This window comes from Corvus moneduloides, chromosome 20 (assembly GCF_009650955.1).
Source record: "Corvus moneduloides isolate bCorMon1 chromosome 20, bCorMon1.pri, whole genome shotgun sequence".
NCBI classification, from domain to species: Eukaryota; Metazoa; Chordata; class Aves; order Passeriformes; family Corvidae; genus Corvus; species Corvus moneduloides.
The window spans coordinates 779,956-801,539 of NC_045495.1; the positions used below are offsets into that span (position 1 = coordinate 779,956).

General features: G+C 46.9%; 1 protein-coding gene across 4 annotated transcripts in view; it reads left to right on the forward strand.

The window, feature by feature from the left end:
- The first annotated feature begins 200 nt into the window (after positions 1 to 200).
- The window catches only part of NF1 (neurofibromin 1), an 86,848-nt gene continuing 65,464 nt past the window's right edge, over positions 201 to 21,584 (forward strand). For 2 of the 4 annotated variants that reach the window (XM_032130216.1, XM_032130218.1), the window contains exons 1-4: positions 201 to 218; positions 6,966 to 7,076; positions 18,266 to 18,409; positions 20,008 to 20,091. In XM_032130216.1, the coding sequence (XP_031986107.1) occupies positions 216 to 218; positions 6,966 to 7,076; positions 18,266 to 18,409; positions 20,008 to 20,091 (342 nt within the window). In that variant the 5' untranslated portion in view covers positions 201 to 215. Of the gene's footprint in view, positions 219 to 6,965; positions 7,077 to 11,138; positions 11,291 to 18,265; positions 18,410 to 20,007; positions 20,092 to 21,584 lie in introns of those variants that run through there. The other 2 variants (XM_032130217.1, XM_032130219.1) reach the window with 1 other exon arrangement.

The following is a 21,584-nucleotide window of genomic DNA, read 5'->3' on the forward strand; positions in this document are numbered from 1 at the left end:
TGTGCAATAGTGCTTGCCATTAAAAATTATGCTATTTTTAGTCTACACTGTTAATAATTCACAAGCTCCTGTTTGTTTTGAGAACCTTCTGGGGATGGAGAAAGTTCAGCCTCAGTTTGTGGAGGCAGAAGAGAAGGTGAAAGGAGAAAGCAGAATGGAAGAAAGAAGGAGAGGGCAAAGAAGGTTGAAGAGGAAAAGGGCTCACAGTGCAGTGAATGGTGAGCAGCAGGGGAGTTAGACAGGAAAGTGCTGCCAGGAGTTGGACTTCAATGATCCTTGTGGGTCCCTTCCTATTCAGGACATTCTGTGAGTCTATGATCCTAAGGAGGTCCAAGTGACAGCCCCCCCAAGCTGAAGGGTTAAAAGCTCGACATACCAATAAAGCAACAGCCCAGCCCTGCAAGGAGCTGTTAGAGTGAGCGAGACCTTGCGTATGGGGCTTTGCCAGCTCGTGGTCTGTAAATGCATTTTCAAAACTCTCAGCAGTCTTTGCCCCTGAGTGTCTGCTGCCCCCCTTGCTGCAGTTGTTCCTGCCATGAGGTGCTGCTGGGCCTGGCACCGTTTCAGCTGTTGCTTCATTTCACATACGTGTTGTTTTTTGCCTGGTGGCTTCGAGCAGTATTGGCACCACTGTGGCCCTGGAGAGTTTGCAGTCTAAATAGACAAGGCAAACAGCAGTTGGGAGGAGGAACAGGGGAATGAGGCCACTTTCTCAGGGTCATCATGGAGCAGCCAGGAGCACAACTGTGTGATTTTCCCACAGGCACCAGATAAGGCTGCCTCCATTTCTGGAATTCTGGGCTGTCATTTCTCTCTCCCCTTTTCTCTCTTGCTCTGTGACTTATTTACCGTTGATTCTTGTGAAAAATTTTAGGTGATTCTAAATTGATGTACATCTGGTACTTAAGGGGTTAATTTGTAAAGGTCTGCTAAAAGAGTGTACAGTGGAAAAGCTGCACAGATGGAATATCAGACTATGGGAATTTTTCTCTGCGTTCTTTTGGTCTCGTGGGGATTTTATCATTTTTGGAGCACATCTTTTATAATAAATAGAGCAGATGGCTCAGTGTATGTGGGGAATTCAGTGCTTCCATGATGAGTCGCTGCACTGAAATAACGGAGACAGAAGTTTGGGGTTATTCCTTTTAGATTCAAACCATCCCTTCTCTGTAAGACAGCCATGAGTGCCTTGTAAGGGAGCTGCTTTCAGAAATATCTGTGCTAAATTTACCCTCTGAGGGTATGAGAGGTCTTATCTCAGATGGCTGAAGTGACACTGAGAGTTCTGAGCTGTCCTAAACAAGGGCAGGGGAGAAGGTTCCCTGTGTTACAGAGGAAGCAGGTCAGCCTAGCCTGGGCTCATGTACTCCCACCCTCACGTGTGCCAGCACAACCTCCAATATCCCTGCCTCTACTACACAGCTATTTCACTTCTTCCTTAAAGCATCCTGTCTGGAACATGCTGGGTTTGTGTGTTCCTCTCCAGGCTGTTTGCTGTGAGCTCAGCTGGCAGAGGGGTGTCCGGGCCAGGGAGGAGCAGCTCAACGCCGGCAGGCACAGGATCTGCTGTTCTCTCTAATGTAATTGTATCTAATTATATCTGCATATTTCCAGTGCTGCAAAGCCCCAAGTCTGTGACTTTAACCAGGGTTAAAAATGTTTTGCCTGGTCCAGTAAAGCCAGTGGGACCACGTGGCCTCGTGGCCAAGGCACGGGAGGTAGAATCAGAAGCACTAAGGCTGTCTTCCTAACTTTGCTGCTTCCTAACTTTGCTGCTTCCTAACTTTTGCCTTCTGGGGGAATTTGAACTGCAACAAGCCTTGTCTGCCAGATTTAAAATAGCCTTTCTTGGACTGCTTATCCTCCCTCCTGTCATGCATATCATTCCCTGCTCCTGCTCAGTACAGCAGAGCCAGAAGAGCTGAATGTCTCAGTGGGTAACAAGTTGTGCCTTTCAAAGCAAAAATGCTGCCTCTGCAAGTGCTGAGGAGCCGACTGCTCGATTCTCCTGGTGCCATCAGGCATTGGCCAAACCCAGCTGGGATTGGGAAGCTGGTGTAAGACCAGAGGAATGCAAAGCAGTCACACAACAAGTCGGAAAAAGGGCTGTGTCCTGGCCAGCTCTGAGTGTACAGATCACAAGACAGCAGAGAGTGTTCTGAATTGTTCCAAACCCAAATGCTTTTGTGTTAATATGAAATGTTTACCTTTTTTTTTTTTTTTAATATATGACCCAAGGCAGAACTTTACAGTGGTTGCTGTTAACCTGGGGTGCAGGCAGTATTAAACTGCTGAACATGTTCACAATGGAAAGAATATTTTTGGTTGTTTTTTCTTCTTTTTTTAATCTGTATTTTGGCATTGGACCATCATGATTGTCCAGAGGGAAAATCAACGGCATGAAGGGTGTCAGTGTAAATGTCAATAAATCATCCATAAATTCAATTTATAGAAAAGCAGGTTGAGTTTAATAGGAAAAACAAATGGGATAGACTTCCTACATTCTGTAGAGAAGATCAATAAAATAATCAGGACAGAAGAAGTCAGCATGTGGGGGAATTGCAGGGCTGTGTGTGACAGCTTCTGCCTGGAAACAGCCGAGGCTGCATTCCTGCTGCAGGGAGTTGGGAAAGAGCAGGTTGCTTATAGATAAAGAGTGTTTGCTCACAGATCAAACAGCTCGAGGTGGGCCTGAGCTGGTGTGGAACCGAGCTTGAAAATATTTGGGTAGCTTGTGTTCAGCCCTGTTGTTACAGGGAACATGTGCAGAGGGCTATGGAGGAGGTGAAGAATCTGAGAGAAATGGGCATCCTTTGAAGGTGGAGGTTGGACAAGTGAACTTCTCCTAGCCCCTATTTTTGGGTTGTAAAAATATTGTAAATAGGTATAAGAGTGAGGGGGGAACACAGGAACTTGCCTTCTGTGGTACCCTGGGCATGTGGGGCTGTGCTTGCCCGGTGTGTGCAGAGTGAGGCCGGCGTGAAGCGGTTCATGGTGGCACCCTGTGCACAGACACACGGGGAGGGGGCTTTAAGCAGAGCTGGCCATGCTGTGCCTTTCAGTGATGCCCTCTCCAGGTCTGGCTGCCCCCAGGTCTCTGTTCCCCACACTCCTGTGCAGGTGTGAGTGCTGGTCTGCTCGCAGCTTTCCGGGGCTGGGAGAACGCTCTGTGAAGAGACACGGTTAAACTCACACTGCAAATGGAGCTGTGATCATGTGCATGTGCCTTATGTGAGCACAGCCCATTCCACAGGGTAAAGGAATAAGCCACAGCAACACAGACCCCACTGCCTGGCTGCCCCACACCACAGGCTTTGTTTCTTTATGTCTATTCCTAAACAGCCCTGGGTACAGAGGCACCAGGGCTGTGCCTGTCTAATTCACTTCCTGCATCACCTTTCTCTCCACTGCATGTCTGGCTCTGTCAGCCAGCCAGGGTCACTCCAGTGAGTCTGAGAGCTCTTAAGGGAAGGCCCTGCCCTCTGCATTAACGTAATTGCAGGTTATTTGTGAGATTCCTTCCATGGCTTACTTCCTGAAGGTCTGGCACAGAAATCCGGTTTTGTAATTTGAGCCCTAACGAGTGGCTGGATGTAATTATGGTCTCCATTATCCCAGCAGTCTCTGTAGTGTGGAAAGTAAAAGCTGTGTTGCCACTAGCACTGAAAATACAGCAGTTGGCAGCTAATGAGTCCCGTGTGCAAGCAGCGTGTGGGCAGTGTGTACACAGGTAGGACACAGGTTCACTGGGGCCTGCTCTGCTCTGTTTATAAATGTTTCCTGAAAGAGGCTGACGAGATTTCTGGTTATACTCTCATTAAAGCTCACCAGAAGGCACAGATTGCACACAAAGTTTGTAACAAATAAGGTTAATAGATTCCCCACTAAAGCAAAGCAGGATTTGTGGGAGCATAATTTACCTTTCTGCCAGATGTCATAAATGGGGGATGAGCTGGACATGCTCAGATCTACGGACACAGGGATCAGCTGCAGAACAAAGGGACTCACGGCGTGCCAAGGCAGCTGAATACTGGGAATGGCTTGGGAATGCTCTGGTCACTGGGAAAAGGCTGCTGGGAACCAAAGACGGGATAGAGAGCACATTCCTGCCAGACCTGCCATGTAAGCCAATCTGCAGCCATGCTGCGAGGCTGCATCCTGCTGGAGACAGGCCAGCTGCTGTCCGAGGCTCTGGGGAAGGGGCAGTTTCCAGGAAGGGCCCTGGTCTGGGGGAGTCTGAGGCCGGCCCTGTGGTGCTGCCTGGCTGTTCCATCTTTTCAGGCTGCAGGGATGGGATTGCTTTTCCATCTGTGCCTGTGCAGCACTAATTCAAAGGGTCTGGGATGCAGTGGGAGCCCTGACGAGCCCCTGCAGTGCAAACAGCACGTTGTGTAGTAAAGGCCGAGTTACACAACTCAGGCAGACTTACTCACACTCAATCTACATGCAGCTTCTAATCTTTACACTGCAGTTGGAGTCCCTTCCATGCTCCTGGGTCAAAGCCTTCCAGCTCCCACATGGCTCAATCCAGGCCCTTTTTTGGGCTGCATTTGAAGGCTGTTCAGCCGTGACTGTGCAAAAAATGGGTGAAATTTTCTTTTTTTAAATTTAAATTGAGATCCATACATGGAAGGAAAAGATGAATTGACCACTTGAATCCCACCAGTCTAACACAAGAAAATATTTAAAGTGCAATTCCATTACACAAGCTGGAGGAAGCTTGTGAGCTACACAGCTGTAATCTTTTCCTTTCCTTCCTTACTGAGCCTGGAAGCGTTGCCCTCTTGCCTTCTTTCTGTTGGAGCCTGCTTTTCCTGTCATACTGCATACTCTGAGAGAGCTTGGCATTTTTCCCTTCCCTCTGCAGCTCTGGAATGTTTTCTTGCTGTTTCTTAATCCCTGTTATGACTGCAAGTAAGGCAGAGGTGGTGTCCTTTGTTTTGCTGCTGCTTTTAAGTCACATGATGATATTTGGGAAATCCATGGATCTGCAGCACTGCAAAATTACACCCACGATGAAAAACGAGTCCAAAAATGCAAAGCAGGTTAATGAGACCTTAAAGGGTCAGGTTCAGGTTTATGGCAAGGAGAGCTATTAATGGCCAGCAGTTTGGTTCTCCAACCTTGTCATTGCCCATGTGGCCAGAGAATTTAAAAAATAAATACAAAGACTGGATCTGTGTTTGGATGCCAGCTGGGGGCTCACCAGGAAAGTGCAAATGTAACCCTGGTGTTCACAAGAGGGGCACAGCTCCAGGGTAAGCTTCATCCCCAGTTTCTGGCTCCATTTAACAGCAGCTCAAAGGCACCATGACCGAGGCCTCTGTGCTGCTCAGCATTATTTGGAAGCCCAGCAAAGCAGCACATGTTTTATCCAAAGGATATTGCCATGTACCATCCATCCAAACTGCTGGATATCTACTGCAAGTAAGCTTTTTCAAAGTTTTATTTTAGAAAAGCTTGTGTGGGCTTAAGCAGCAGTTGCAATTAAATAGGGCAGCATCAGCTAATGGCATGAGTCATGGGGAGGAAACTGAGCAGCAGTTGGGGAAAACTCTTCAGCAACAAAGACTCTTTATATTCATAAATTCATACAGGCTGACACCAGGCTTACACAGAGGTTGTTTAAGAAGCAGAAAACTCAGCTCTGATCTTGACATTCTCCCAGTTGTTAAAGACTTACCTTTCCATCAGACAATTCCTTTCCCTCCTCAGTCCCTCCCCTACACCCCAGTTCTTAAGAAGACAGAGGAGGAAGGAAAGGCAATCTCTGATGGCTGGGCTGCTCCAGTGGCTTTTCTCCCCAGTGCACTGCATCCATGTTTAAGTTAAAATAAAGCCCAGTGTCCCATGTGTGAATGCTGCAGGTCTTTGCCAACCACTGACTCCACCTATGACAGTAAATCCCATTTCTGCCCCCAGCCCTTTGGTCAGTGCTGAACTGGCAGGAGGAGTGCTGTGGTGCAGCAGGGCTCAGACCCAGGGTGCTGCAACAAAGGCTATTCTTGAAGGATGTGCTGATGGTACTGAATCCAAATCCTGGCTCCCAGACTATGTGATTATAATCTAAAATCAGCTGGTCTAACTGAGAAATAATGTCACTGAACTGAATGGGAATTGCACAGGCAAGTTTAATGTGATTTTATGGATAATCCTGCATTGCTTGCAGTGGAAACACTGCAGGATGCAGAGGAGGTGGGGACTGGGAACAAGCTGAAAGCTCCTCTTGCTGACCCTGTTGTGTGATAAACAAGAAAGGAAACAAAGTCAGGGAGGGGAAGTGATAAAATCGAATTATCCTTTGGGGCAATGTTCTAATCTAGGCTGAGCTGATTAGTCATCCAGAACAATTAAAATACTGCTTTATAATATTTAAGTAACTTAACCTCTGCAATGACTGCCGTATATGGGGATGGCATTACTCACTGGGGAAGGGAAAAGTAGATACACAAAATGATCTCATTCTGCTGAAGTCTTTAGAACATGAACACATACACTGGGAGTGATTGTGATCAAACAAACTTCAACTGGGACTCGACAAAGAGCTTGTTTATAGCTCCAAGGCAAACGGGCAGACACTAACAGGGCTGTGTCCCTTTCCCGTGCATGCATCAGCCTCCATTTCAGAAAATACTCTGCTCCATTAAGTGCAATTAGAATATCTGAACTCTTACGAGGCCTTGATAATAGACTATTTCTTTTATCAGATCAAGTATCAGGGATTAAACTCCCGGTGTTTTGCATCCAAATGAGATTTCTACTGGAACAGAAATATTTGCGTTTAGAGTTGTGTGAAACATCGTGCTACAATTTGAATGATCCTTTGATGACTGGGCTTTTTGGGTTACAAGTTCCAATGTGAGTATTTTGTACAGAATCTCTAATTTCTCTGGAGCATAATCCATCATTCTGTGATTACCATTCATCTAGTCAGATCATTTGCTGTCTCTGTTCTTGTTTAATAGATCCTGTTGCAGTCCGGGAGGAACTGGGAAGCAGAGCACACAAAGGAAAATCCGTGGTTTACCCTACAGAAAAGGTTTCTTCACGTTTTGCAATGTATCCGCACGTGCCGGGTAAGTCAGTAAAACACAGTCCCGGAGCGAACACGAACCCAGCGCTCGCTGATGAACAATCGGGCTGTTCTTCGTGGCCAGCCCGAAGCGGAGAGGTTTAGCGGCCTCTAATGCCCTCTGATGGACAAATGCATCGGAGCGGCGTCCTCGGAGCCCGCGGAGAGTGGGGAGACACCGAAGTGTCTGAGCAGGGGAGGAGCTGCAGCTCTGCCAGGGAGGCCCCGGGCTCTCCTTGGGAGCCTGCCCGCTCCGGGTTAAACCCCGCCTTTAAGGGTTTGTGGCTGAGGAGTTTAAGTCACCTCTTACTAAAACCGGGGAGATCCCTTCCTTTCTCCCTGCCTTCCTCCTTTACTTAGGTTTGTTTGCTTGGCTTCTTTTAAGAACAGGGTGGAAATATTTTTGACCCTGATGGCAGATTTGGCACAGTTCCCTCACAATGACACCCCATCCATCAGGAATTGGGATCAAACCTGTGCCTTACAGAGGAATGCTTCCAGAAGGGATGGGAGGTTTCTGGACCAAAGCTGATAAATAGAAACTGAAAAGTGTCACTCAGCGTATTTGAGCCTCTGCTGGAGTGTTTGACAAATGCTGGTGAAAATGCGAGACTGGGATGGGAAGAATGGAGAGAAAAAAGTCAAAGGAGGAAATAGAGTCAGAAGAAGAAAAGGTTTATAAATAAACTATTTGAGTTGAAAACACAAAGTAGAGGAAAGCAGAAGACAAAGATGTGAGCGGGCAAAAAAAAAAAAAAAAAATCCATATTGTCTGTCAAGAAGCCAAGAGAAGTGTCACCTCCAAGAGCCAGTTCAGGTGTAATTCCAGAAAGGCCCAGATCTCCTGGGTACAGTGTGGGTGATGTTCAGAAATTAACTGAATCTGAAATGGTAAAATGCATCAGAAAGGAAGGAAATGCCACAGGGCTTCTACCTTTGAAGGGGACTTTATTGAAGGTGTTGTTAGCTGATGGTATCTATGACATAGGATCAGCACCTTCACTCCCCAGCAAGGACAAAGTGTGAGCTGAGAATTCCCTGAGGTTTTCCTGCAGACCTGGCCAGGTTGTTTTCACCGTGTGCCTCAACCTTCTCATCTGCTTCCTCGTCCTCTAACTCAGGCAAAAAGCAGAAGTGCCAGAATACCTCCAAGGCAGTGATTCAAGGGCCATTTTTGGCTGGATTAAAAACATCCATGGCTGGAAATTTCACGAGGGGGACTCCTCCCACACAGATAGATTTCCAGCTCACACTTTATGCCTTGGCTGTTCAGGCTCTAAAGTTCTGCTGAGAGGGAATAGAGACATGGCAGGGATTTCCCTGTGCCATGTGACTCCTGCCACTAGTGCCACTTTGACAACCACGATGGGAAATTTTTAGTGACGAAAAGTCATTGGCATTCACACCAAAACCTGACAACACTCTGTGGATGCCTTAGGCTACAATTCCTTGTTTTAGTTTACATAGAAGCTTAAGGAAGAACATAAAAAAGCTCTTGCTAAAGTGTCCTTAAAAATCCACAAGCAGGAGTTTGTCAAGACTGCTGTCAAGACTGCTGAAGAAATGGTGGCACAACTCAAGAGTTACCAGAAGCTGGGGAACTTGGAATGGTTCATCCTCCAGCTGGCTGTTACAGACTGTCCTGTGTCTGCCTGGGGGAGGGCAGGATCAGGTGGGGGGTTCATGGACCCACAGGCAGGGTCTGGCACAAAAATTAATAGTAGAGATATTGTGGGGTTTTGGGGGCAACAGTGGGAGAATGGGTCTCCAGTCTAAATAATGGCTGAAATTTTTCTGTGAGTTTGGGGAAACACTGTGAGAGTTTCCAACACCACCATTCAAACCCCTGCATCTAAAATCTGGGAATACTACAGCAAATCGTGTTTGCTTTTAGGGAACAGATTTGCTTTGGGAAAAACACTGCCAGAAGCAGGAAGAAGCACTGTTTGTTTTGTTTAGTACATTTTGAAGGGAAGAAATAGCCTGTCCTTTTCTACCTCAGTCAGGAGTTCCCAGGATGCTTCTCTCTGATCTAATCTTATCACCCCGATTTCTTTCTGGCATTTTGGGACATGTTTTTCACAACCATATCAGTCAGCTGAAGCCCTTTTCCTGCCCCTACATGAATTATTATTGTTTAGTTTTTGGCAGAACGTAGAGATCCCTGTGAAGATTGTGGCTGGATTGCCTTCAGTGGAGATTATTCCTGCCTGATTACTGTGAGACACCGAGGGGTCAAATATATAAACAGTTGGAAAAGGAGACAAGAAGGGCCCAGCGGGGTCAGTTCTGCCTCCAGCAGGGAAACCCAGCCCCTAGGTTTAATTGTGAGTTAATAAACCGTCCTGGGTAAGAGCTGTGCTGCACTGAACCCGTGGGGTGTTTTGTGTTCATCTCTGTGCATTTGGTGTCCGTGTTTAGTGTTCTCTGCCTTTGCACTCCCTGTGACAAAGCCTTTGCTCTGACTCTGGGATCTCACCTGGTGCTGGCCCTGCCCCAGGTGTCCTCACACCCACAGCAAATCCGGTTGGAGCTGCAGTTCTTGGGAACAGAGCCCCAGCTTCCCCCTGGGGAGATTCTGGTGATGAAACAAAGCCCTGCACAGACCACGCAGGTGTGATTTGGGTACAGGACTGTATAACCAACACAGAGGAGGCTTTTCTGGAGCACCAGACAACAGTTAGCTTTGGAAACCTTCCTGAAGCAGGGTAGTGCTGGTCATGACTGCCCTAGGAGCAGAGGGATCAGTGGCTTCACTCAACAGCACACAGCAAATGGATGCTCCATGACCCAGGGCACTCCAGAGCCAGGGCTGGGCTCCCATCGGAGCCCGTGGGGATGCTCTCTGCATTTCCTGACAGGCAGAACCGCAGCATGTGCAGGCAGAAACGACTCATTATTCTTCAACCAGTTAATTGGGTTTTTTCTTAAATAAGATATTTGCAATTGATTTTCATCTTTTTATATAACATCTGCTCTTCCAATATTAGCTGTCACCCAAGTTCCTGGATTTGATGCTAGAATGCAATGGAATTGTTTGTCCTGTAAATCCAAATTACAGGATTTTTATTGCTCATAATTTACAAGGAAAGTTAACTCAGGATAAATTTGATATTGCCATTGCTGGTAATAATTCCTGTGTGCTGTGATAACAGCAAGACTCTCTGAGTCACATCGAGGCCCTGGCTGAGTGGGGGGACAGAAATTCCGTTTGATTCTCCAGTTCTTCTGCCAATTTTAAATCCGCTGTTCCAGAGCCCTCACCTCAAGCTGCATCTTTATTTATATAATCAGAATTTCAACGGTACTGTAGCATGAAAGAACATTATTTTGTGCTTCTGTTTACCCAGAAGGAAAAACAAATTAACATTCCCAAGAAGGAAAGTGGAAGTGGATGTTTATTTGTGTGTATCCTACTTTTCTGAGTCACCGAGTAAACAGTTGGCCGGGGCTGGTGACCAGGCTGGGGACGAAGGTGCCACACTCGGATCTGCAGTTACTGTCAGAGTTCTGCAGTGAAGACTTGGAACGTTAACAGAATAAGTTAATTTATAGAAACACTCGGGTTTATATTTGAAAGGTAGAATACAGCTTTGCATTCCGGCCTGAGACAGCAAACCTGTGGGTGATCTGTCAAACACAGCGGTTGGAGGTGGCCACTGCAGGGGGGATAAAGCATCGGCCAAGGGTCCTGTGGGCAAGGGGAGCGGAGATGGTCCTGTGAGATGCCGCGGACACGCTGGGCTCCGCGGGGCGGGCAGGTGGAACAGTCACCGACACCTGCGGCCAGGGCAGGGGCGGGGGCGCCAGCAGCTGCGGGGTAACTGCGCTCGGGGGGGGTTCCGAGGGCGGTTTGTGCCATTCCAGCGCTCGGGATGCCTTTTGCGGACCCCGGCCCCGCCGGACCCCGCCCCCGCGCAGGCCCCGCCCCCGCGCAGGCCCCGCCCCCGCGCAGGCCCAGGAGCGCGCGGGCGGGGGCGTTGCGCAGGCGCAGTGCGAGGCTCGGTGTGCCCCTGGCGCGGCGGGCGCGGCGGCGGGGGCGGCGCGCGCTCCCGCTTCCGGTGAGGTGTCATGGCGGGCCCCTCGCGCTGAGGGCCCGCGACACCGACCCCGCCCGTGCGCACCCGCCGCTCCCCGGGCGGGCGGCGGCGGCGGGACATGGCGGCGCACAAGCCCGTGGAGTGGGTGCAGGCCGTGGTGAACCGCTTCGACGAGCAGGTAGCGGGGGCGGCGGCACGTCCCCCTCCCCGGGCCGCGGGGAGGGCCGGGGGCGCGCGGCGGGGAAGCGGCCCCGCTCCCCGGGCGGGGGCGGCCGTGGCAGCGCCGCTCCTGCCGCCCCCCGCCCGTGCCGGGGCCGAGGCCCCGGGCCCCGGCGCCCTTTGTGCCGGGCGGGCCCGGGGCGGGGCCGGCGCTGCCGCCGCACGGGGGTCCCGGCGCTGCCCGGGCCCGGCGGCTCCAGGTGCGGTGCATCCGTCCTTGTGCCGGCAGCGGCGGCGAGGAGGGGCCTGGCTCCCCTTCGCTGCTTCTCCCCCGCCTCTCCCGAAGTGTCTCTGCTTTCTGTAGACATTCCTGTGAAATTCTGGTCCTTGCTTTACATCATCTGGCTCTCCAGAAGGGAGGCAAAGCCTCGAGAACGAGGTTTGGGAGGGCTGGAGGCACCGCAGCGGCGGTGCTGCCCCTGCCCCCCGGTGCAAGGGCGATGTCGGTATGCAGTCCCATCGCCAGCCCCGCGAGCACGGCTCTGGGGCGTGAGGAGGGGCTTCTAGCCCCTGCTTTCTATTGCACTGGTGGATATTTACGTCTCCTCGCAAAAGTCAGGACTAGTAGCTTGGAGAAGGATTTTCTGAATGGAAGGAAGAGGGATTTGTTGGCCTTAGACTTTATATTTCTCTGATCCACCAGCAGGAACTGCTTACTGGGATTAGGTGGGTGACTCTCAGTGGGGCTAAGCTCAGTGCTTACACTCCGTCCCTACTCCCAAGGTGCTTTCCTGGCGTGGGGGAGCTCCCTTGAGGCTCAATGATCAGTTCCTGTGTTGTCTGTCTCATTTTGCCACACTGTCAGTGCAGCCTTTGTGTCACAGGAGGCCCAGCTCTGTGAGACCCTGCTTGGTGTAAATCCATCAAAAACGTGGAGCTGCTTCTCCAGACTGAGCCTTGTTCCTGTGCTGCATCTGTTCCTCAGTGCTGCTGGGCTTCAGAAAGATGTGGCCTGGTGCAAGGAAAACAAACTGTTCCTTTTTACATTTATATGAAGTTTGTTTTGAACAGGAAAATATCAAACTTTGTCTTTTGACATTAAATTGAGGCAGATTTTTGCAATATGTTGTAGACATATTTGTATAGTTACCTTATTCTCCCCCTTGAGTCACAGATCATTTTTTCCATAAGCTTAGAAAACATAGGATTTATTATGTTCCCAATAATGCAAGTAAATATTTCTTGATGTACTGGTGTTAAAAGGCCCTGGGCTTTCTCTTCTGCTTTGTTAAGTAGATTGTGGAATTGGGCTTGCCAACGTCTGTTAGGAGTTACGAACTTCTTGGAACAGAATTCTTTTTCTGTACTTTTTATGGCATGATTACGGATAGGTGTAGGGGAAGAATCCTCTGTGGATAGGAAGGAAGCTGTTCTGATTCTTGAAATGCTGAAATACTGGCATTATAGCGATAATACACATCAAATACATCATTGTCAGTCACAGTCATGGTGTCTTATCAAAATACACAGAATATATGCACATTATTTCAGTGGTGTTCATGCAGGTGTGAGGGCTTGCATCCTGTGTCAGCCTGAATGCAGGACCTCTCGATTCAGCACCAGGAGCCGCTGCTTGGCATGTCAGGAGTGTGTTTGAGTGAGGAGGGGGAGAAAGCTTGGGTCTGTTGTGTTTTGGTTTTTCTATGCAGGGGAAGACAAACTTTTCCAGGGTTTCTTCCTTCCTTTGCAAAGAAGGAAAGTGTAACCATCTTTCCTCCAAATTTACAGATGTAGACAGGCTTTTCATTCATTTGCTGAGTGCTTGAATTCATTTTAGGAAAGATGAAACAGCAAGCTGAGAGGATGTTAATCTGTATTGAGAACAAGGGAAATCAGGACAAACCAGTCTGCTCTGGTCTGCTCTTGTTTATTGTTATAAATGCTGCTTTAACCAAAATCTGCTTTTGTGTGTACAATTCTGTGGGCCTGGAGTGACTGGCAAGCAGAGTTTAGTGAATTAACCAGTGCCTGGCTCATGGAATAGATCCCTGGAGCTCCTGCCAGTCCTGCCCTGTGCTCCAGTGAGCCCTCACCTGCTGCAGGGCTGTCCTGGGGCTGCCCCCAGGCTTCAGCTGCTGCAGAAGAAGCTGTTGCTGGTACCTGTGAGACCAAACCATGCTGACATAGAGCACAGGGAGAGCTCTCAGCCGAGCCTGCATGTAGTACTAGTTATTGTATTTTTCAAAACTTGGGGTGAGCAGGATAAAATTAGACTGCAGTAGCACAAAGAGCCTGGAAATTAGTGGAATTCCCTGTGATTTCAGACATAGAGCTTTGGAAAATAAAATTTTCTCTGTTTTTCCCCTGGAAATGTTCATTTCCAATTCTATGGGTTGTGTTTTCATAGTGCTTTAAGTGTGTTACAATGTGAAATCACAGGAAGGCCGGCACAGTGCTGGAATAGTTGTGAGCATAGTTGGAGGAGTCTGACTGCCCAAACCATTTACATCTAGACTGGTTTAAAACTGTCAGATGTAATAAAAAGTATTAATCCTTTGTAAACTTGTGGCCATGTAAGTGGTTATTGTGGTTGAGTGCCCATCCCTGGAAGTAGTCAAGGAATGACTGGACATGGCACTCAGTGCTCTGTGCTGGTGAAAAGGTGGGGATCACAGGTTGCACTCAATGATATCAGAGGTCTCTTCCAACAGCAGTGATCCTGTAGTTCCGATATGCTTTAAAGAAAGAAGCCTTTTATTATGTGGATTTTAGTTTAGGCTCCCCATTTGCAGTTCATGAGGTATGATGGCTTTCAGTTAAGAAAGTGTGTAAAAACTGAAAGTCAGTAGTAATGTTCCATTCTCACTTTGGTTAAAAGGCATTAAGTTAAAGCAAATATTCCCTCCTCCTGTTGATTTTTCTCCACAATGTTTGAAATTTGTGCAGAATCAGAGACCTGCAAAAGCAGTGGCTGCAGGTACCAGCTCTTGTTTTCCTCGTGGCTTGTTAGGAAATCACTTGTAGTAACGGAATGTATTGTGGGGCGTTTCCTGTGTTGTGCTGGCTGTGCCCCCCGGGGATGTACCTGTGCCGGGAGGTGAGGCTGGGCTGGGCAGAAGGTGCAGCTCCTTTCCACAGCGGCTGTGTGTGGGGCGGATTCCCCCAGGAGCTGAGGGCTGAGCCAGGCTGGAGCCCTGCCCTGCAGCTCAAGGTGTGCTGTTTTCATCTTTCCCGTAGCAGAAACCTGCAGTGGCTGTGATGGGCTGGTTCTCAGAGTGTGTGCAGTGGATGGGCAGCTGAGGTGCTGCTCTGCACAGGGCTGGTGCCCAGGGACAGGGCAGGGAATGGCCCAGTGCCCCAGGTGTTACCTGGCTGCAGGAGGGAGCTGCTGGAAGTGTCCAGGCGATCCATGGCCCTTCCTCACCTAACGCAGTGTTTGTGTTGGCAGGATGGATAAATGCACAGTTGGTCACAGCACCAACTTCTAGTTCACCTTCTGAAAATGCTTGGTTTTTAGAGCGACCTGTTTAAAACTTTGGAGAGTTGTGTGTTCTTGGGAAGGCTGAGCAGTGAGGTTCTTTTTGGGGATAGTGCCTCTTTAGCAGGTGTGTGTTCATAGAGGGGAGGAAGATGCCTGTTGATTTTGAGGGATTTGTCTGGTTCTGATAGTGCTGATGCTGAGGAGGGGTGGTGCTGTGGGGATTTTCTGTCACCAGTTCGTGTGTGTATTATGGTCTGCTGAAAAGTTCCAAGAAATTGTTTGGAAGGATGAACTTAGGTGGATTTTGGGGCTGTTAAGAACAGCACTAGGGATTTTTTCCTAGATGTTGTGTGTTTCTCCAGACTGTTAAGTACAGACTAAATAGAGATGATTTGTGTTCATTAATTACAAGTGATAAAATCCATGGCTCAATGTAGCTCTTCTCAACAGCCTGAGTGCACAACTTACAGACACACTCAGGCCTGTCAGTGGTGGTAGCTCCAAACCAATGTCCATGTTCATTTAACAAAAGATTGGACCTTCTTGCATCAGACTAGAGAATACCTGGAACAGGTGCTGATCACTTCACTGCCATGAAAAACACGCATTTTTCTAAATAATTAGTATCTATGACCAAGGCAGGATTCTTTAAACTGAACGTTTTTGGATAAAAGTTAAAAAAACCTCCAAACACAGTAAATCTTTTTTCTTTCTTCATCTTGAAGATTTACAGTTTGATAGCTGTAAAGGTTCCAGATTTCATCTACCTATTTTGTCTTTGTCCACTGCATGAAATAAGGCCAAATTTAGACCCAAGTGGCATTGTTCCCTGTCCTCTGTGGCGTTTTGACCCCTTAAGGAGCCATCAGGCTGCATTAGGGCGGGGGAGGGCATGTGGAGCCCACCTGGGTGTAGGCTGTGCATGCCCAGTGCAGTTCCAGCCTCCCTGGCTGGTGCTTCCTGTGTCAGTGGTGACAGGAGCTGAGCTGGGGCAGTGACTGTCCCTTTGCTGCACTGGGGTGAGCTCAGAGCAGGGCATGTGTTCAGAGTTTGAAGCCAGTTATATTTAAGCTTTGTGCTCTAATTTCTGTTTCTAATTCAAATAGCTCTACAGGAAACCGTTTGTCAGTATTTCTTTTTTCTAAAATAAAATCAAAGTAAATGAAAGTAAAATTTCAGCTTTTTTCCCCCCCCCAATGTTTGGATTAATGGATATTCGTAGAGAAGTAAAGTAGATTCTCTTTAGTCACTCAGCACTGGCACTACATTCTGTGAGGGGAAATAAAATGTTCCAGCATGTCAGAGTGCACAAAGAAAAGAGCTGAGAATTAAAAAACCCCAAAATAACAGTGCTAATATTTCCTTTTTGTATAGTTTCTTATTTTAAATGATAGTATAAAAAGCAGTTTTACTTCTAGGTGACCTTGTTGTAGTGGCTGTTGTGGCAGGAAGCTCCAGAAGTGTGTAATGTGATGTTTCTCTGGCATGGGAGCACACAGAACTAGATCTATGACACAGTTTCTTTGAGAGGCTCTTCTCAAGTGTTTTAGCACTCGGTGGTATCGAGCTTTGCTGCTGCTGTCAGCACAGAGACTTGAAAATTCAAATAAAATGTACTGGCAATAGTGAAATTTTAAATTAAAGGTATCTATCATCCACCAATGACTTCCAAAAATGTACTGTAAAAATAACATCTGACAGTGAAAACAGAGCTTGAGTCATAAATGCTGTTTATTCTGCTTTTCCAGGGGTAAAACGAGCACATTAGAGCACCTCGCGCTGTTATAAGGCACTGCAGTCCAAACTGCCACAAATTCGAGTGGAAATTACCTGGACTGCCCCATGGAACTTGTTGCTGTGGGTGGCTTTGCAGGTGGAGTCTCAGCCCTCGTCCTGGAAGGGCCATCCTGGGAGCAGCGCTCGGTGCTGCAGCTCCCGGAGCCTCAGGGACCTGCTGCTGCTCTGGGGTCTTTGGTCTGATCCTGAGTGCTAGGACCAGCTTTTTTCTCCATTAAGAGTCAGCCATTCTCTTAGGAAAGACCCAGCCAGTGTCCATAGGGATCCTGGTCCATGGTATCAAAAGAATTGAGCTTGAACCCACACCAGAGCACGGCTTACATGGAGAGGGAGTCACCCCATGGCATCAGAGCAGGACAGTGTGTCAGAGGCCCTTTCCCTCCCAGGGGACAGGCTGGGTTAGGCACACTGCATTCAGAACTGTTGGACAAAAGTGTTCCAAGGCCCAAGCTGGAGTTCTTCAATACCATTCCTTTGGACTTTTCCCAGCAGACAGTGGTGTCAGGTGGCTGCACAGGGGGCAGTGGGGAGGGTGCCCTCCCAGAGCACCCAGCCTGGGAGGTGCCTCCTAAAGCACTTTGCAGCTGTAAAGCTGATTGTAATTCCTTGGAATCCTTCTTTTACCCTTTCTTAAATTCTCTCTCTCTGAGATAATCTTTTCTAATGCACAGACATTACACCACGGCATTTCCATTGAGCTGTTGCTGTCTGTCAGAATACACCTTTATCCACAATTCTGGTCAAAATTGGTTAAAACTTGTAGTAGCGATTCAAGTTTTTATGGATAGGGAATTCCAAGGTCACACTTTACAAGTGGCATAAATTCCTGTATTTGTTTGCTTTTAAGAAATATAAATCCTGGGTAAAACAATTGCTTCTGAAGAGCGGTGTCCCAGAAGCGGTGGTTCGGAGCGGGCAGGGGGAGTGGGTGTGTGCCTGGGAAGTGACTCGTTTGTGACCCCTGAAGAATTTGGGTACAGCAGGAAACAAAGTGCCCAGTGTTCCCACAGCAGCAGGAACATCTCGGGGCTGTGCAGTTGCTCTCAATCTTCTCTTTCTGGGAAAGGATGGATTTCAGGTCTGGTTTTTACCACTGAATGTTAGGCAGGGACAGGTAACATGGGGCTCACTGGTGCTTCAAGTGTGTTTGAGGCTGAGATTCATCACTGAAGGTGTTTGTGGGGGGACCTCAAAGTTACCCACATCCCTGGAGGCCACAGGTCCACTGCTGGTTCCTCCTTGGCCAGTCCTCTCCTGTGACAGAGCAGGGGACATGCGTGGAACAACTGTTACTGCTCACCTGCTCTGGGGTTTTGCCTCCCTTCAGGTCCCAAGATGCATTTTTTTCTTGCAGATGTTAGCCTTGGATGATTTTTGGTCGTTAATGAGCCCATTTTTAAAATAAAGGATATTTTCTTAGAATTCTATCTTACATTTTTCTACTCCTTTTGATTGCTTTGACATTCAGGTTGTAGAAAATTTATCACAAAATAGAGGTTTAGTTTCAGTTCAGAAAAAGGAACAGGTGAACTTAAGCACTTGGTTTTATAGATAGCTAATGGGAAGATTAATGTAGAGAAGACAAAGTAATGCGTTTGCCGTTGTCTCTTATAGAATGTTTTTCAAGGTGGTTTCTGGTGTGTCACAAGTTTTTAACACATCTTTAAAGCTGTAAATTTCAATATGTAAAAAGCTTATAACAGTTCTCTCTTGTAGCTTCCAATAAAGGCTTGCCAGCAGAATACCCACACCAAAGTCAGCACGGAGCACAACAAGGAATGTCTCATCAACATTTCCAAGTACAAGTTTTCCCTGGTCATCAGTGGTCTCACCAATATCTTAAAAAATGTTAATAACATGGTAAGTTTTCTCATTTTGCATTGTTTGGTGATTTTTTTCAAATAGTAATTTGGCAGAGAATTACTTGAAATTTAGTCAAATTGTTGCTTGCCTTTTACACTTAATTATTTTCTGTTCTGAAGTTCACCAGCAGCATCTGTCAGAGCCATGTTCCACAGAAAGGCATTGGGATTTTGGGGCAGGGAAAGGATTTAAAACTTGGGCTATTTGAATTTTCCAGGCTGTTTGGGTGTTTTACTGTGTGTGTATATAAAGTATATGTATTTTTTAACAACCAGATGAATTTTAGTCAGAACTTTTGCCATGAGAAAAGTTTAGTTCATTGAGTTTTGAATCCATGGAATTTGGGATCATTTGGAGTCTCCCCAAATAGTTAACAGAAGTGGCCAGGCTCTGGCAGTACTTTTTATGGTTTTAGAGAGATTCTTTGGAGTGAGCCCTCAGCTGTCAGTTGTACAGGGATGTGCATCTGCTGTAACTGCAAAGGACTGATAAAATGAGAAAATAGGTTGCCCTGCTGCTAGGGATTTTAGGCTGCTTAAAGCTACCTGTAATCCCTTTGGGGAGAGAATTTATTTTAATTAAACTCTACAGGCATGAGGGAACATGTTGATGTGCAAGATGATTGGGTGATAAATGAGAAAACTGTACAGTCGAAAGAATGTATGTGATACACAGATTTTGAGAGGAAAGACCTAGCTAAAAGTGTCAATTAAAAAGTCAGCTTTTGCCCTTAGGAGCAAGTCTGAATGTTTGTCATGTGTGATGGTCTGAGCTTCTGTGGGAATCACCAATAATTCAGAAGGATTTCTGTAGCTGAAACAAACCAGTCCAAGAGACTGTCGGTTATAATGGTCTTGGTTTCAGAAAGAGTCTCAGCTGAAACCTGGGCTTAGGTGAGCCACCCTTCCCATGGGGTAAAATAAACTTCTCTGGGTGACTCCAACAGGTGCTCTGTCTGTGGGCACTTGTACCAATGTCTTTTTGGCTGAATCTTTCCTGCTTTATTTTGCTGTCTTAATATTGCTGGAGCCAGTGCCTGTTGCTGGCACAGACCTGTGTGCTGGCTGAAACACCCGAGGGAATCCTGCCTTCCTCCTGTGTCTGCAGTGGGGCATCTTTTGGGAGGCTCTCCTGTGTTTCTTCCTGTGGTCTGGGCTAAATTTTGGAACAGTAATAAGCTTGTTGATAGGGATTTGTTGCAACATCCATTCTATTAAGCCATTGGCAGTGAAATACGTAATTGGAAAAGAGTCAGCAGTAATTGATACCAAAATAGGTTCTGAAAAGGTGGAACCTGCGTTTTGAGCAGCTGATGGGCTTGATGGAGGTGAGGGGCTGCGGGGCATCTCCAGTCTTACTTTGCAGGGGCTGTTTGTCCCTTGTGATGTTTGGCATTGCAGACTGGACAAAGATATTTCTTTAGTGATAAGGTTTTAATTCCTATTTTAATCTGATTTTTGCTGGCTTTATGTCTAAACTCCAAACCAGAGCAGTAATGGAGCCATAATTTACTGTGCCACTTTGCTGCTTCACTTTCGTGCATTACAAGTCAAATATCTGTGTCTCAGATGAATCCATATCCTTTCTACTTCTAGAGAATATTTGGAGAAACTGCTGAAAAGAATTTATATCTATCTCAGCTGATTATCTTGGATACACTGGAAAAATGTCTGGCAGGGGTGAGTAGGCTTGCAAAAGCAGTTGCTAACTTGGAATCCAATGGATTGGAGAATACAAGTCAAATGCTTGTGTATCTATTGTTACTGCTACTAAACTTAAAACTCATCAGATTTAGAGCAAAGTAAGGTTAATGCCATTTAAAAAATACTAAAACTTCCTATGAATGCAAGTAGTTGATGTAATTGATGCATTAACGATAATTTTTCATGTTGTGCTTCGTTCTCTGCAGTGCTGAGTTTTCTTTAAATGTCTTAAAACTTTCATTTGTTGAAGTAATTTTCCATGTGCTCTTATATACCACAGAAACTTTTCTGCCACTACTCTAGAGATGATTTCTGCAGGTGTTTCCTAGATTACATTAGTTAATCATGTCCAAATGTCCACCGGGAGTCCAGGCCTAAGTTTCCAGTCAGAGCTGCTGCGAGGCAGTTTGCTGGTCCCTTTGGGAGGAGAGTGGTGCTGGTTGTACAACTTACTGTGCTGAGCTGGAATTGCAAAGCCAGACTTCACTGAGAGAGAGATTTGCAGTGGTTTGTTCTTTTAACAAGAACGGGATTTTATTTTTAAGCTATATTCAATTTCCAGCTTGTATGGCTGAGGAAAATACCTCTTTTTGGCACTTTTTGGTTTTGATGCGTTGAGTCAAAAAAACAGTTTGAACTTCAGAATTTACTTATTTTTAGATACTTCTGTGTATATTGTTTGAAACAGTGGTTTTCCTGATAGGTCATGATATTTAAATAGATATTTAAATTGTGCTGAATGTTTCTTGCTCTGTCGCTTCAAATGAGAGCAGTTTGAGGCAGAATATGTTAAATCAGAGTGAGCCAAAGCCCTGTACAAAGCGTGTTGTGTTCTGTGGTATCTTCAGATGGATTTCTTGCTCAACGTTTCATCAAGTTCTCATGGCAACAGGACTCAGGTCAACTAAGTGGGAGTCTCTGAAACTTCCCAATTCCCTATGGAAAATTCGTTGGTAGAATTTTAGAAAGCTTTAGTGCTGACCTTTCTGTTAAAACTTGCTCTTAGTAGAGCAAAGTTTCACTTTGAATTCTTTTGTAAATAGTTTCCTTATGTCTCACACTGTGCAAACTGGCAAAAATTAGATTTTTCTTTTGCATGGAACTTAAGCCATTTTTGACTCGTATAGAGCAATTCCCGGCAAGAGTGAGGGAGAAGCACCTTTTTTTGGTTCATTTTTTAATATAAAACGCTCGCTGTCAAAATATGGCCACCAAGCCCCTACCTGAAGAGAGGTGAGGGTGGGGTTTGCCCTTTAGTCCTCAGTGAAAGCCAGGGTAGTCAGTGCTGTCCTGATCCTCACCACAGAGCAGCAGGGTGCATTCATCAGAACAAAGTGTGTGCTGCTTCAGAAGCTGGTTTGATGTTTTGCTTGATGCCCGATGAGGTTGATCAGCTTCGTGTCCTGCGTTTCTCAGCTGAAGATGTGGGGTGGGTTGGCTGCAGTGGGGCATTGCTCAGAGGGGAAGGC